At 39.6% G+C, this 17,293-nt stretch overlaps 1 protein-coding gene across 7 annotated transcripts in view; it reads left to right on the top strand.

The window, feature by feature from the left end:
• The window catches only part of TMEM131L (transmembrane 131 like), a 79,998-nt gene that overhangs the window by 23,296 nt on the left and 39,409 nt on the right, over positions 1 to 17,293 (top strand). For 6 of the 7 annotated variants that reach the window (XM_066186105.1, XM_066186108.1, XM_066186101.1 and 3 more), the window contains 4 exons: positions 10,878 to 10,949; positions 11,866 to 11,989; positions 13,058 to 13,174; positions 15,204 to 15,314. In XM_066186105.1, the coding sequence (XP_066042202.1) occupies positions 10,878 to 10,949; positions 11,866 to 11,989; positions 13,058 to 13,174; positions 15,204 to 15,314 (424 nt within the window). Of the gene's footprint in view, positions 1 to 3,119; positions 4,071 to 10,877; positions 10,950 to 11,865; positions 11,990 to 13,057; positions 13,175 to 15,203; positions 15,315 to 17,293 lie in introns of those variants that run through there. The other variant, XM_066186103.1, reaches the window with a different exon arrangement.

Raw genomic sequence — 17,293 nt, 5'->3', positions numbered from 1 at the left:
AGTGACGAGTGACACAAGACAGGAGAGCTCAACAAGCTGCACTTTTCAAAAGGGGCAGCCAGGGAAATTTTGCAGGCTGTCTGCAGTGGTGTCCTGTCACCTTGGGGGTTTACTGGCTTTAGGTGAAAAAGTGGAAATGATCTGATACTGTGGAGGATTCCCCTTTCTCTTTCTGGCTGCAGGAGGGGATGTACTTTGAAGTACAGCCAGAGTTTTGTATGGGAAGCTAGAAGAGAACAGCTCTTTGTTTGAGAGCAGGTTTATATGGCTGTGCTATTGAAGCATAGAGATGTTGATGAAAATGCACATTGCTGTCAGTTAATAAAATGCCAGTGAACAATAAAAATAGTCTGCAATTTTTTATTGCTATTTTTAAGAGATTCTTCATAAGGTTCTGGATTTTGTGTCCTATCTAAAAAAAAAAACCAAACCCATACATCACATATGGCATCGAGTCAATGAATTAGTGCCCCAGAACAGAAAGCTTTGTCAAATGATGCCGAAACATTCGGAGGGGGCCTAAAGAGTATGTAATACATCCCAGCTGGAGGGGGGGGGGGGCAGGGAGAGGTGGAAAACAAGAACAAGAGAGTGATGCTCCTGTGAGATAGTGGTGATGATTTGGGGTTGAAGCTACTTTTTCACTGTTGGTGTTTGCCTAGTGACTTTGACTTTTCATGCTGAAGATTGGTAGTGGCCCGTGGGGTGTGGGGGAGCAGCTTGGTTTTGCTGCTGCGTGTAGGATGACTGTGTGACCACAGCTTCCCCCTGCAGCACCATGCTTACTGTACCTTTAAGAAAAGTGTAGCCTTGCTGCTTCTTATATTTTTATTTGCATCATATTTTCATATTCATATAGTATAGCTTGTGAAAATGTTTTTCAGTGAAAAACTATGTATTTTTTAGAAAACGTACGTAGTTTAAATTTGTGGTAACAAATTTGAAGCATTTGGAGATGCTTCAGAAAGTCTTGTATGAAGTTTCATCTGCTAGAGGAGATAATTAAGTTTTTAATAAATTTGGCAATCAGTAGTGGCAATAGCTTTTGTCCTTATAAGACTGAAGCATAGCCCTGAGAAGGCTGGTCTCGGTCTATTACTCAAGCAAATGTTTGGTTAAAGGATTTTGCAAGTGGTGCATGGTTTTAAGTTTTTGAGGGACTTCCCCAGCATCTTACCAGTTTGTAAAATAAATTACTGCCACTGCAGTGAAACTGTATATTGGAGTGTTTGCTTTTTTTTGCGTTTGCAGCATTTGAGGCCGCCCATTACAGTGCTGTGGAGATAGCTTGTACAGTTTTCCATACTGAGCTAATTTTGGTTGTCTGTCTTCTGGCTTAAACAAGGCATGGTATTGAATGCTCATGGGTAAATTACTGTTCTTAAAGGTTGATGCTCAAAGACATACTTTGTATTTAAAAAATTGGGCTGAAATTCACAAAAGAGGAAAAAATGCAAAGCCCAGATTGGTGTTTTCCCCTGTTGGGTGTTTTTTGTAGTTTTGAGATGTGATCTCAGTGACTTTTCCTTAACTTCTTTTCAGGGAAACTGGTATCGGGTGCACTGTCCAGATCAGGGGAATAAATTAAAAGCAGAAGTTACTACTTTTTAAAGTCCTCGGTCTGAGTTTTCTTGTATTTGCTTAGTTTCCTTTTTAGTTGGCATTCTTTTTTTTTCTTTTTCCACCGAGGGGGAAGGATAGTGGGATTTTTGGCACTTGATGGGTTCAGTGTAAAGGTGTCCTATGGGCTGTTGAGCTCCAGCAGGCAAATACATGCTGTCCTACAGGCTTGTACTCTTTCATTATAAAAAGAAACTAAAAGGCTTGGATTAATGTAGAAACAGCAAAAGGCAGTTCCCATAGGAAGATTATCACTCTTAATTACTGTGGGAAGATTTTCACTCTTAATTATTAAGCAGGTCAAGCTTATCAGTGACTACAGAGCTCTTTCATGCATTTTGCTGAACTACTGTAACTTAAAATGATTTCTGTCAAGGCAGAAGTTTTTGGCTGTGCCTGATGTAGAAAAAGGAAATGGTTGGGTGCAATGAAATTTGACAAGAATGTAACTTCCTATTGCTGTGAGCTTTGCAGCCCCACAGTGCTTCCTGTCAATGAATGTTCCTAATACTGGTTGCTGCTTTTCTCGAGGTGGGAGCCAGATTCTTAGAGCTGGAGGAAAACTAGTTTCCCTGGCATGTGAAAGTGAAACGCTTGAAGGAGGAAGGGTTGCTGCTTACTTGACAGAAGTTGGCCCTTTTGCTCTTCAGGCTGGAGAGAGTTTTTGAGTAAAATTTGGTGTGCTTGGTGAAAGGAATTCTTGTTTTTTAAATTTTTATTACTAAATGAATTTTTACTTTTTTATCAAACACAGTTGATGCATTTAAAAAGGTGAGATCTTAGTGAGGTCACTTGGATCTCTTCCTTCTTTACTGGTAATTGTTCTGTAGACACGCTGCAGGAAAAACAAATACATTCATTGTTACTTTGGTGGGAATTAATTTAGTTGAGACAGATGTGATAGAATTTGTTTCTTCTGAAATACCTGCATCTTGTTTTGTTCAGTTTCTAATTATGTTCGTACAGGACCATGCTTAAAAACTGCCCTTCCCACTAAAATTTTCTACTGACATTTTGCCATTGCAATGACAGAAAAAAAGACTCTGCTACCTGGTATGTAAAAATGATTGTGTTCTTCTTAGAGATAAGACAGGTGAGTTTGTGGCCTATCTTCTGACTTTTTTAAGGTTCTTTTATCCTGCCTCTTTCATGGGGTTATGCTGTGAATTTTAACTGTTTTCAAGAAAAGGCTTTGAAAACTGTGGCTAGGGAATAATCATTTAAATTTCATGGTGTTTCAGCTCAAGGCTTGCATTAGTGCTTTGTTTTTAGCCAGAGGAAGCATCATGGTGACACCATGGAAGCCTTTCCTCCTCTAGGCACTTCTCTGTGTACCCTTTCTCTAGGGTTCGTGTTTTCAAGGAGTCTGAAAAAGGCTGTGAGCAGCACATCCCACTTTAAAATGTTTTGTTTTCAGTTCAGAAATGCTGGGCAGGAGTGTGGCTGAAGGACCCAATATTTTAGAGGTGTGGAGACTCATAGCTTCTCTTGTAGGGGTTTTGAGTTGTGAGAGTTGAGGAGAGTTCTTCAAAAGCAGCCATTTCTGTACATGTATTAAATAGGCCAGGGTGCTTCAGGTTTGACTGCCTTTACTCATTTTAGTTAATAGAGTAAGACAGGCAAAAATTAACATCTCAGCAATTCTTTGTGATCTTAGTGGCAGTTTTTGAAGAACAAACTTGCGTTATGTAGGCAGTTTAAATGTTCTTAGGGGTTTTTTTTGAGGGTTTGGCAGCTAGAGGGTAAGCAAATTATGCAAAAAAGTGAATTTAGCTAAAAAGTTCTGAGGTTTAAAAAGGAAAAAAATCACATTAGTTGCCTTCAAGAGTTTTGGTTTTATTTTACAAACTCATGGGCTAGAAGCAGTCTTCAAACATACATGAAACACAGTATTTTCTTAGAACCCCACAAGTCCAGGACCTGGTAAAGACAAAATGTCAAGAATACCAAGGCTCCTGATGGAGCCAAAACTGCATGTTGGTATTGGGCAAGTGGCTCTTTTAATTTGTCTTGGGAAGAACTTAAAAAAAAAAAAAAATTGTATTGTGTCCATGATTTCAATTTTAATGGAAGATTCATGATTTCTTTGAAAAACATTAATTGTAAAGAAGCTTAAAAAAAGAGAAAGAAACGCAAGCTAAAGGTTATATTTGAGAGTGGTTATCAGAGTTTACCTCATGAAGTACTGCAGAATGTAAAGGCATTTGTTGAATTATATGAAACAGAAAGTAAGATGAATGTAGATGTTCTGCCTGGCGGGATATTTGGGATTTGCTGGCCAGCAGTAGAGGTGCTTCAGAGGAAAATGTTTGATGTGCATTTTGAGCTAGTGGGCCCTGTACAGTCATCCAAAACAAGTAACTTGGTTATTATCTGTTCAAGATGCCTAAAATATGCATGGTCTTCCCTGGAACGTCTCTAGAGAGTGCTGGTTGTTGCTTGAAATTCGGGTGAGTAAAGGATTTCAAAGAAGAGGTTTCAGAAAATAATTTCAAATGAATTCAAGTCATTGTGAATTAATGTCTTCATTTACTACAGATTTAAATTATTTCAGAAGTTGGGGACTGATTTATGTGAGGGAGTAATTCCTTTTGCTCTTAAACATGCTTTATTGTGCTGCTTTGCTACTGAAATGCAAACCACAGGCGCAGCTGGGGAAGAAAGCCTTTTCTTTTCACCAAGATGTTCACTATAGCACTTTGTCCCTCACTGATCATCTTCCCTAGGTTTCTTTACGAGCCCTTATCTCATTTTTACTGTGGTCTGCATTTAACTTCTTTGAAGGTGGTTGTGAGGGTAGAGAGAAAAGCCAGGGTTTTTTTTTAATCTGTGTCCTTCCATTTAAGCCCCATTGAGAAATGTGCCTTTAAGGCCTGTAGGGTGAGATACTCTTTTAAGTTTGATCATTGCAATTTTGCTGTTTTGTAATGAATAAAACTGAACCACTACTGCTTAGGTAAATGCTGTGCAAATGGTTTGTGTAAATGCTATTGCAGAACTTGGTCAGAAAGGGGGTGACCACAGGCAGTGAGAGGAGAGAAGGTTGCCAGGGAAGGTGACCTGTGGAAACACCAGGGCTAGAGTATGGAGCAGAGGAGGTTGCTGGAGGAGAGCAACGCATGAGGGACGAAGTGAATGTAACAGAATGGTTTCTGCTTTACACAGGCTAAGCTTATCTCCCGCTTTATTTCTCTGCCTTTGTAAATAAGTCATCAGCTCATCAAAACTTTTGTGTGCAGGTGTTAGCTGTATGTTGCTTTTCCAACTTCAGTAGTTTAAGAAATAAAAAAGAAAGAAAAGGTTGGTAGACCTGCTTTCCTCCTTAAATTGGGCCATAAATTATGAGATTTGTTTTTTAGAGAGCTTGTCTTATCTATTTCACTGATCTCTTTTGGTTTAGCTGCCCTTTCCTATTTTCCTATAGCCTAAACAGGCAAAATAAGAGGTAGGCATGCACATTTTAGTTAATAGGTAACGCTGTTTTGGCCTTTCCTACTTTCCACAATCTGGGATTCAGTCCTTGATGTATATACTGTGCTTCTGAGGAAATAAAGGCAATCATCCTTCTTGCAGAATTATAGGATGGATCAGAAGGGTCCTCAGTAATACCCCTGCTGTGACAGGGACACTTCCACTAGACTGGATTGCTCAAAGCCCCTGTCCAACCTGGCCTTGAACACTTCCAGGGATGGGGCAGCCACAACTTCCCCATGGCAACAATGTGTTTTAGTGCCTTATTTCCCTCACAGTAAACAAAAAAAATCAGAATTCTTATTTGTGTTCTTTTACATGTTGGTCATTCTTTTTCTTTAAGAAGTAAAAAAAATCTAGAATGACTAAATGGTTCATGTGTTACAGGTTGGTACAGGGCTTCAGGAGCAGTCCTGTAACTCTCTGGAGCTGAGGTGGCAAGTGTCACTGCTCTTCTCCAGGTGCCAAACTCTCCACAAGGAGATACCATGTATATCTTGCCCATGAGTGGTGCAGGGTTATTGCAAGCTGGACAATTTCCTGCTTTCTGAGGATTCTTTCTGTCTCTAGGAAGGAAGTTAACGTTACAAAAAAATAATAATTTAAAACTGCTTCTGGTTTTGGCAGAGTTGCCTGGATAGTAAACTCAAGTTTTAATTTTATATTTCCAAACAATTTCGTAATCTCCTTCAAAGGCATTGTGTGTCTTTTAGGAGGTGCACTTTAACGTTCCTAATAGTGGTTGCTGCTTTTACTGCCTTTGGTAAAGGAGAAGTTAAGAGAAGAGAGGGACTAGGGATGTGACAAACCAAAGATTTGTATAAGACTTTGATACAGCTGCTTTTTCTATTTCTATGTCTATTGCCTCTTAGTTACCTGTTTTCATTTGTCAAAGTAATTTCATTGCATCAGCTGCAATCAGAGTGGTTAAAAGTATCTGGGTTTGGTTGTTTCTGTACGTGCTCCATTCTGTGTTCTATCAGGTGTAGTCTAGAGGATTGAATCTAAAATTAGTCAGTAAATGAGGGGGTTTATTTCCTTTCTCTATTTCAATTTGCATTAAAAAATGTACTTTCCTGTACAATACACTTTCATATCTCAAAACCTCATCTTGTGGGTTCATTAACCTTGCTGCACTGGTGGTGCAAAGTGCCAAAATGCTCAACATAAGTAAAATTTTCCTTTTATCAATATAATGAGACAAAAAACAGTACTGCCTAAGCAGATGCACTCAAAAGGCACCTCTTGTATGTTCATGAATCCAGTCCTTTTTGCCTCCTGCTTCCAAGAATACCCTGCAGCCATAAAGGAAAAGACCTGACAATAAAATGTCTTTCCCTGACTTGCTTTTTTCAGCATGTGCTGTGAGCAAAGTGTACAAAAAGGAAGGAAGAAGAAAGGGAACCAAGTAGCATTTGTGATTATTTTCAGCTACAGGCGTTGCTATCTGAATCATCAGATAATATGCATTTTAAGATAGTGTGAAGTAATCAAATTCAAGTGAGGAAATAAAGATACAAGATATAAGGAAGACTTAAAGATGCTAATAGAGGAAAAAGCAACATTGGGATAAACTTCCTTCCAGGAAATGTCCTTCACTTCTGGTCAAATGCAGCTTATTCTGTAGATTGAGTGTTTTATGTGTATAATGAGATGAATGAACTCAGTTTCAAAATTTCATTTAAAAAAAAAAAGGCAAAACAAAAACCCCAATGCAATCTCCAGCAATTTATTCAGAATGGATCTGTTCTTTTGTTTGGATCTTTAGGAGAAATATTTCTCTTGCGATTTTGACCAGTGAAGTAGGAATAAATCCTGTGTAAAATGATCTGTTTCTGTTGGACTTTGGGGGAAGCATAAGGCATTTACTTATTTCAAAAAATGTTTGTAATATACATTACATAAAAATATTAGGGTTTGGGACTGTAAATACTGACCTTGTTGTTTACCTATATTTACTTAATACATCAGAACTGAAAGAAGCAAGGGTAAAACAATTTCAATGCTATCTTTAACAGTGCTCTCAATATCCTTGTATTAGCATCTTTCATTATTCCCACATTAACAGGACACCAAAATGTTCTTTCCAGAAGCAGGAAACATTGTGAAAGGCTGGAACTTCTCTGTGTTCAAGTACCTCTGGGGCTTCTTAGTGGAGGGAATATGGTAGCTTAACATTTTACAGCTCATGAACCTTTCAGAAAACAACGACAAAATCCCCTAAAAATGCTTCCCTGGAGTTACGTGTTCCTCTGCTTGCGCAAGTGATTTATGGTGCTTGCATTCCTCCATCCTGCTCTTCTCCCCTTGTGTCACCCCTCTTTCTCACCCCACCTTCCCTCCAGCCCACTTTTTCCAGCTCCACATCCACCTTTCTCCCCAGCAGGCATTCCTGATGGTTGTGTGCACGCTCGGGATTTGTCTCTCTCTGCTGGGTGTTTTCTGCAAGTGGGGGTGATGAGCTGAAGTTTTCATGGGCTCACCCTACCTTTCCTGCCAGAACCTGTCCCTAAATCATCCTGGTGCTCTGGGTGACCATGTGGTGCCCTCCCCAGCCTCCTCAGTGTTCTGGTTTTTCTTACTTTTTTTTCCTGGAAATGGATGGTTCAGGATGTCAGGGTTTTAAATATGTTGTATATATATTAAATATATTGGATGGAGAGGAGGAAGGGCATTGAATTGTTGGGCTGGGAAGTGATAGCCAGCACCATTTAAACTAGGTTTTTGATGCATACTGAGTGTTCAAAGTAATTGCCAAGAATTTCCTTCCCCTCTTCTATTTCTTTCTCCTTCAGCTCACTTGTGCTTAAAAGTCTTCTGAAATTTTGGAACTGAACTGCTCCGTCAAAATCTGCCTTTCAGAAGATGTTCAACTGGTCTGCCAAAAAAAGAGATGCCATGGAGCATGAGGTCCAGCATGGCATCCAGCATGAGATTGTTAGATGGCGTGCTTAACGCGATGTTAGCAGATTTTAAAAGCAATGAAAGAGTAGCTGGAAACCAGGCTTCTTCCATTGTGAAGAGGTCTGTTTCTCCACATTCCTTGTTTCAAGACATCCCTTCTTAGGCAGATATTTCTGTCTTTTCCAAGCCTGTGACATTCTCATGAAAGGATCCGTGTACTTTTTTGGACATGTCATCTGTAGCTAAAAGAGCAATTTTTGGCATAATTTGAGGTGAATGTATTGGTGAGATGATGTTTTTAGGGAAAAAAAAAAGTAGGTTTTTGTTTGTTTGTTTGTTTGGTGTTTTGTTTTGTTTGTTGTTGTTGTTAAAAGTGACTTCAAATTTTAAATGTCTCAGTAAATAGCCTTGGTGTTTGTTTCAGTGTCAGATTCCTCACAGAGATCTGAGTTGTGTTTGGAACGTGGGGATGCAGGATGGTGTTCTGCCAGCTTCCAGCTGCCTTTTAGAGACAGTAACTGGAGAATTAAACTTCTAATGTAGATGGGCCTGTCACTCTCTTGTATAGAGACCCACTTCAAGGTTCATCCTAGTTGTTTGAGTATCACGAGCAGAATGTTCTCCTGCCCATTCCCATTATTCCAACCTGTCATCTTTTCCCTTGAGGGAGGAAAAACCAACCCAAAGCAGTGGTAGTTCTGTTTCCACCAGTTCTGTTGTTGAAGGAACTCAACTCTCAGGTTATGTTTTGGCAGTGCTTTGGCGCCGCTGATAAGCGGTGCAGACGCCCTGGAGCTGGACAGTGGGCTGGGTGATGGGCACGGTGCCATAGGAATGTGACTGTTCTGCTTTTGGGGCCAGGATGGAGCTTGAAGTGATTTGGCAGCTTTTGTAGGGTGCAGAGCAGAAGCTGGATGTCTTGTAATCACAATGGGACCATTCCTGGTCAAGCAGTGTGCAGGGATGCTCCAAAGTTTTCTCCATGCTCAAGAGCCAGCTCAGAGCTGCACAGGTCATTAACTGAGTCTTTGCTTTAGCCATGCAAGGTCCAGGCTGCCTCACTAGAAGGAATAAACAGCCCCCCCTGGGATTCTCCTGCTGCTACTCTCAGAGGGCTTTTTCCATTTTTTGACTAGTAGAGGGCTGGCTGAGCAGCAATACAGTGTGTTTTTAAGAGCCAGTGCTACAGCATGGCCTTGTTCACCTAGACCAAATGAAATGCAGTCTCCTGCGTCCACTGCTGGATTTGCACCCAGCTCGTGCGTTTGGTACCTATTGCAAAGAGAGAGAATTGAGAGGAAAAGAGCTGATGCTGCTAGAATTCCTCAGAAGGAGGGTAAGTCTTGGAGAGCTACTGCCAATTACATGAATTGGCAGAGAGAGGCACTCAGCTGTTGTCTGTTGTCAGCAAAGTTTTTTTCTGGTGAGAAAAGGTGTTTCAGCAGTACCTGTGAGATACTAGAAACTTAAGGAGCGGGGAGGTTCAAGGTCATACTGTAGTGCATTAACCAGTGGCTTAAATTTCATTCTGCTGTTCATGTGTATGCATACAATAAAAGGATATGGGGGCCTTTAAAGAACATGTCTTCATGTTTCTTAAACATGAAACATGTCTTCCTCAAATATCTGTGGCTCTTACTATAGTAGTAACTTTAATTTGTATGTGTTTACAACAGTACTCAGACTCAACTGCTGGGTACTTACCTGAGGCTGATTTTTGGGAGGGGAAGAAGGTGCTGTTTGCTGCAGTGTTTCTAGGAATGGAGCAAGAGCTGGCTGCTGCAGAGACAAGGTGGTTGGAAGGAGCCTGTCACTAGCAACTCCTCAGGAATGCTACCTGGATATATTGCATTGCGCCTGCTACAGTTATGAGAGAGTTCTCTGCCTTCTATGATTCTAGGTTTTCATAAAAGTTGTGGGTTTTCCTAATAATAAACATTATTTTTCCTGACTGGTAATAAATTATGATGTCTGTTGCTTTGGAATATAACAGCAGGATTATGTACACACTAAGAGATATTAAAGGTGTAATGTCACAGAACTACCTTGTAAATTTGGAACCAATTGACTGTACTACCACAAATTATGCAAGGCAGCTGGACTACTAATGAGACTACAGTCCATCCCTCCGTTCTAGGACTCATCCTTGCTAGAATGCTTATTAGCATCATGCAGTAAAGGTTAAACTTGTTCTGACTGTTCAACGTTCAGACTGCTTCTAGGGAAGCTTTTAACAGAGTAGCACTGGGTATGCAGATAAACATATGCTGGGCTTGTTTTTTACCACTGTGGTCTTCAAGACTTGTGGAGAACAAGTTTTAATTGAGAAAATGGTGAAGATATCATGGAATTTCTATGTTACAGGGTATGGAGTAATGGTGAAATAAGCTAAAAATGTGCTAGAACTGATAGGAACTTTATTGTGACTTTTTGTAGGGCAAAAGAAAGGTGATGATGGATGTCCTTCACAGTATTTTTTTACTCTCTTCTGCATAGAAGAAACAAGCTGGCTTTTGCCACAGCTATACAAGCACTTCTTTTGATCTCTGCTTTTGCCCAGGCTGCTATTTACTCCTCTACCTCTGCACCTCTCAGGTGTGCTCATACCAGTGCTTGCATAGATATCTAATTGGTGAGACTGGGGATCTGCTCCATGCTGACATAGGTTTCATTCCTCAGGACTCTTCCCAGTTGTTTTCCCTCTGTAGTCCACTGCACAGCCCCATAAACAGGTATGCCAGCATGTCTGTGGAGACCTGTGCAAGGAAGGGAGGTTCAGAATGGAAAGAGTTAAGAGCCTGTAATATGTGTCTTCCTTCCCTGCAGATTGTAGCATCATGCGCACTAAATATTAACTGTGGCTTCTTTTCCCTTCTTTTCAGCTTCTCAGCGAAGATGCCTCCAAATGGGAAGGCCTTACATTTTCACCCATCAGTTCTGCATTTTGGAATGCAGTGAGTATCTTACATTATTGTTATTTTGGTTAGTAATGAAGCATGGAGGAGCAGCTATACTGGGCTCCATTCGGGTAAAAAGCATTAGCTGGGATCATGCCATCATCTGAAAAATAGAGAAGTAGTAAGTGCCACTGAGCTGGAACTACATTTCTTGCCTTGCGATATTTTGTAAGTTAAAATGAACATAGTTCTGAGAAGGAAGAAAAGCTAATAGGGCATATAATGCATTCTGGGTGTACATTTCAGGTGATTCTGCATGGATGTCAAATAATTGCTTCATGCTGGTTGTTCAGTTTTTGAAAGATTGCCTTTCTAGTGGAGGAAGAGCTTGTTGTTTCCTTTAAGCTCTGATAACAAAATCCAGAGAGTCCCAAGCAAAACATACTGGTAGAATAAATGAGATTTTTCTTAGTTCTCTTTTAAGAAAACTTAAAAAAATGTTCTTAAGTGATAATCAGCCTTTGATCTATCAGTAACCAAAAAGAAACACAGTCCCCTTGCGAGTTAAAGGAATATTTCAGAGGATGCACTGGAGGAATGTCTAAGATGTTTGGGTTTAGGATGTACTAGCTATAGCAAAAGCCTCAAGAGAACCATTGCTTTAGCTGACTAAACAAGACTTGAGTTATTGAAACGTTTTTATACAAAACTTTGTAAGGGTAATTTTTTCCTTTAACTCCTAGTTACTCCAATGAATTTTGGCTAAGTGTACCTCACATCACAGTGTTACATATTTGCCTTGTGTTCTAAAGGCAAAATTTGTTTGGTGTGTTTCCAAAGATTAATTATAACTAGGTAATTGTTGCAGATCAGCGTGTTTTAGGGTGATTTGTGTTGCTTCTTTGCTGCATTGCCTGTCCTTATAAAGTGAATAATTTATTTCTCTTTTTTTTTTTTTTTCCCCCTGCTTTAGGTTACTGGGGTTACCCAGAGCTAAAATGCTGCATGCCTACAACCCTAGTAGAGATAGAGATGTTGTAGTCAATTCAGTGTTTACAGCTACTAGACAGTTTCATGTGTCTCCTGCTCATAGCCGGGTGAGTGTTGATGTACTTTTGGAAACTATGTAATGGCTAGGTGCCAAGCCTTCGTGCTGCCTCTGGCATAAGCTCTTCATTCTGTGTTTTTGTGCTTTTTTGTAGGACCTCCAACTCTTTTTCAGTTTTGCTAGTGGTTTTTTTGTTCACTTCTACTTAGACTTGTTTGGGAGAAGCCATCCAAAACCTGCAGTAGGAAATGTGTTTGACAGTAACAAAGGAAGAGAAGAATTTTTCAGTGTTAGGCTGTTTAAATCTCATTCTGCTTTAAGCAGCATTATACAGTAATCCACAGGCATGTGGGTGTTCTACAGCCATGAATTTTCAGTCTTTTGAATGGTCTAATGGGCATATTAGTCAGAAAAACCTGCAGTAAAGTGTTTTACATATTTTGTATTGCAGGTATGGGTATAATTGCCTTTATGATATAAGACCATTATTTTAACTCTGATTTTTTTAACAATGTATAATAATACATTGTCTTAACAACACATGTTAAGAATGAATTGCTGTGATCTCAGTTGGATGAAGCCCAGTTTTTATCCTCTGCTGATGTGCAAAGGGGTTTTGTGTTTTCATCTGATGTTTGCTTTTACTATAGCTGAATGGCTATTACTGTGCAGACATAAATGTCACGGTTCTTCCAAGCCAGACTGTCTAGTTTCTAAGAGTGTTCCCTAAGTTCAGCTTTGACTAATTTGCCTGTGTATCACAGGGGTATTGTTTCACTTTGCAATAGCCATCCCTCTCTGTGTGGGGAAGTGTTCCTGTGCACTCACAGGCTGTCGCTGCTGCAGGGTTAAGACCTTATGCAAAAAGGAGCCTTGACTGGTGAGGCCCCGTGGTAGCTGAGAAACTCCAGCCATAACTTGGCAAGCTGCTGTGTGATCTCAATTCTTTGTAGTAAGAGTTGAGAGTTGTGCACAGATGAAACTTCTCAGTGCTGGGGTTCTGCTCAGTGGGATTTACAGGCAGGGATGTACATGTAGAAGTGTCCTCTGCGCCCTGTGGCTGAGTGATGAGTGTGTGATCACTGGCACCAAGCAAGCTTCTCTGTGGTCTCTGCAGGTGATTCCAGCGATGGGAAAGATGTCTTTCAGAGTACTCTTCCTGCCCACAGAAGAAGGCAGTATTGAAAGCTCATTATTTATAAATACCTCATCTCACGGAGTACTTTTGTATCAGGTAACTACTCTTATTTTTAGCTTGGGTTTTGGATTTACTTGTGTTTTAAAAACACAAGTAAATTTTACTGATTTTCATAATTTTAGGGCCTTTAAAAGGTCATAGAATTCCTGATACAGATCAGGTGGGGTAATGTTACCAATTCATCCCTTTTACCAGATCATGCTAGTGTTACGATCACATACATGTATACAGTTAAAATTACTGCTGTTAGTGGAGCTAGTTGTGGTAGTAAAACCAAGTGTATTTGTATGTGTGTACTTAGAAGATCATGGTCTAATTAGTTTCATATATTAGTGAAGTCTAGATTGCACTGTGCTGGAATGCTTTTGTTGGAAAAAACCCACTAGGAAATGTTTTAGGTAGTTTTCAGGTCCTCTGCAGTATTTTATGTAAACACACTGGGGATGTAGCACAGGGTGAGAGCTTTAGGCCCTTAAAACATAAAAGTTGAAGTAATGGTTGTGCCTTAAAGCTGTCTGTTTTCTGTCTAACTGGTGAATTTCAGCAGGTCTTTAACTTTAAAAAATTTTAATAAGGGACACTATATACTCCAAATTCTTGGCCTTTATTATTTAGCAAAGAAAAATCTTAACTCTGAATTCAGTGGTTTAAAAAGAGCGACAGCTTTATTCAATCATCAAGCTGTTTCATTACTATACTTTGATATTGTGCTGGAAAACAAAGCTCCTTAAATAAAAACTTAGGTTAGTTCAATTGAAATACATGGGATTTTAATACAAATGTTGCATTTATCTAGTATTTATTAGGCGTAATGCCACCTTTGGCAGGAACATTATATCAAGGATGAGGAAAAAGTGCATTATAGAGTGATTGACCACTTCTTTTTGACATCTCACCCCTCCCTGTGCCCTGCATTTATTTCCTGGTCAGCTCAGCCTTTTATCAACAAGTTGCAGGAAAGCATTTGTCATTGCCACCTCAAAATCTGTTTGTTTCCTGTTGGACTGCTGCAAAAATCGGTAGCAGACTGATGGTTTTCATGGACGTTTTCACCAGCCACCTGAGACAGAGGAAGTAGCTGTCCATGTTTTCAGCTCACATTAGGTTTAAGGATTTCAAAAGGAGTGTTTGAAACCTTGAGTGTTTGATGCACAGTTACAGTGCTCCTGAGAGTCCCAATGCCTTGAAACATCTGATGTTTCTAATGTGTTTGTGCAAGGGTATGTACAGAAAAATCACCCAAATGGGGATGAGGTACCATTGTATTAAAATGTGCTTTATAAATACTTCCATTAAAAAAGGGCATATTCCTTCCCTTTGTTCTGCTATTTTCTGTCTGTAGTCAGAGATCTTCAAATGAACATAGAATGTATTTTGTTATCCTTTTAATTCAGAAGATGTGGATTTTTCCCATTAAAAATCAATAAATCTTTGCATACAAGTGAAAAGTCCAAAGTCATTTTAATTAGCCTCTAATGATCCCCTGCCTCTTTGATCCCTCCTGGCTCCACACTCCCCAGTTGTTGTGTATCTCATTGTCATAAACTAATCTTGGTAGAGCAAAGTATAAATGTAGTAGAGCCATCCAAATCACAAATCTTACAGTGTTCTGAAAACTGCTATCTTTAAAAACCAAAACAATGAGAAAAGATTTCACTCAATTTTTAAGGCAGAGCCATTGAATTCAATATTCAGTGGGACTAGTAACAAAGTTTTCTCAGAAATTACGGGACTCCCAAATGGTGATAGTGTATTGTAATTGCCTGGAGAGCAGTAGGAGGATGCAGATACTTTGTTTTTGAGATAACCTGATGCTCTGCTGGTGAGTGATTTGTTTTGTCTTTGTAATAGTGAATGAAAGAGTGATGATTCTTAAGTGCTATTTATGTCTGTGATAACTTTCTACATTGGAAATTTATGTTTATTGTCTTTTAAAAGAATTTAATGTGAGACACTGATCTTTTTTTTTTGGGAAGATTGTTGTTATTAGCAATATAGTTTTAGAAGTTGCTGTTATAACTGAAATGCTGGATGTTGACGTAATCACCTTTTTTTTTAATACCAGGTTTTTGGAACAGGAACTCTGATGTCTTCTCCAGAAGAACCTAAAGTGCAGCTAGCAAATGCCTACTTACTGCTTCCACACATTCAGAACATCCAGGCATCACACACACTGGTACAGTATGCATTTCAGGGGGAGAAACCTAAGTCTGTTTAACCACAGAAGATTTTTGACCTCGGGTTGTTGGGATGGAAGGAACATTAGCAAAATATCTAATGTACTAAGGACTGCAGGAGAGAGATTGCAAGATAAGGGTTACTGTGATCAGCTTCTTTAATGAGACAGTCTTTGGCATTTAAAATATTCACACTTGTTCTTCTTCGTGCCCCTGTGCTGGGGTGCCTTCTAAATTGTGCTGGCAAAACTATTTGTGAGGAGGCTCTGCTCTGACTGAACTGGAGAATTAGTCTGCCCTAAACAAAGAAAAATAAACTTTTTACGATAAAATTGAGAAGGGCAGGAAGCTGTATTGGTTCTGTTTTTTACTTCTGGCCAGTTCCCCATGCGAGTTTACAGCAGGGCTGCACCAATAGTTAGCCACAGTTAAAAAGCATGGCATGCTACATGGATGAGAATGGGAGCTGGGAGTCAGGCTGCAGCATCCCCTCCTGCCCCTGTCAGTGCTGAATGTAGCTTTGCTTGCCTCATCTTCACACAGAGCTCTGGAGAGCACAGCAAGCTGAATTTATGAGGAGTAAATATGTGAGTTGAAAGAAGTTTAATGATTTCTGCCACTTGGTTGCAGATGCAGATATTTTCATAGTCTTCCAGTCCATACAGAACCTCTCAAGTGAATAGTAATTTGAAAAATTGATCTTTCAGATTTCCTGTTGTATCATACACAGACATTGTTTCTCCAAAAACATACTTGGAATACCTTAGCACATAACAAAATTTAGTACTTTATCTAAATGTAAGCTGTGTTAATTGCCTTTGTGATGCCTTCTGTTCTACCTGAGAAAAACTACCAGCATAGATTGTATTTTTCAGTCTGCTATGTGTATGTTAGGTCAATCTTACCTCTATCCAATGTTAATGCACAATTTCCTTCTCTCCCTTTCTTTTCCTCCATACCATTTCCTCTTCCCTGTAGTCACATGGTTACACTTGCTTGTGGACATAAAAAGACAGATTCTTGGAAAGGAAGCAAAAATCTGTAGGTTTTGTAATTTGTGGTGCTAGAGATAGAACTGAGAAGGGCTTATTTGATGCTGTTTATGCCTGCATCTTCGCATCTAGCTCAGTTATCAGGGTTGTTGTCTGGTAGTATCTGAAAGTTGCACACATGCTTTGTTACAGTTCAGTCTGAATTCCTGAGTGGAGAAGCCTTGGGGAACATTTGATATTTTCCTCACTGTAGAGTGACAAACATTATCCTATGCTTTATTTGTATGGAGTACAAGTTTGAGGTCATGTTTAGCAGTGGAACGTGGTACCACCTGGCACTAATCTTGTAGGACATGAGGTGGGGGAGAGAGTGTTGACTCAATTCTCCAAGCTCTGGGTGTAATTTTTCTGTGCTCTGCTGTAATTGAGGAAACACTCTTCACTGCATGTTACCTATTTAAGCAGAAATGCTGCAGCAGTGGGATGGGCTCCTCAGCTGTTGAAGATAGACAAGATCTAAATAGTAGAGAGTAGTTTATGGTTGAGTTTGGGTTCCTTTCAGAAGAATTTTTCTCTACAGCTAGCTGTCCTCTCCAGAAGTGCCCTCTTCAATTCATCTTCCTTATGTTCTGATCCAGATCTCATTAAAAAAAGGTATAATTCTGTTTTGTCCAGTTTATATTTTAAGCTCAGAAGATGTAGACGGAGAAGAGATTGATGAGGTTTGAGTGAGTGACTACACAAGGGCACACTGAAGGATACATAACTATTACACATAGTCTTGTAGTGAAAAAGCATTTGAAACATATCAGTCATACTCACTTAGCTGTGCACATTTCTATTCCCCTGTTTATTTTTAACTGACATAAAATACCAGGGTAAATTCAGGATAGCATAAGCCTCATTTGCACATCCCTTTTCACCTTGGGATGATTGAGTTCTAGCCTTTACAATAGTGTTTAGTTTGAAACAGAAGTTGTTCTTAC

The sequence above is a fragment of the Chamaea fasciata genome, unplaced genomic scaffold (genome assembly GCF_029207755.1).
Source record: "Chamaea fasciata isolate MVZ Bird 193981 ecotype frontalis unplaced genomic scaffold, bChaFas1.0.hap1 SCAF_6, whole genome shotgun sequence".
Classification (NCBI taxonomy): Eukaryota; Metazoa; Chordata; class Aves; order Passeriformes; family Sylviidae; genus Chamaea; species Chamaea fasciata.
This window is presented reverse-complemented; position numbering and strand designations above follow the sequence as displayed.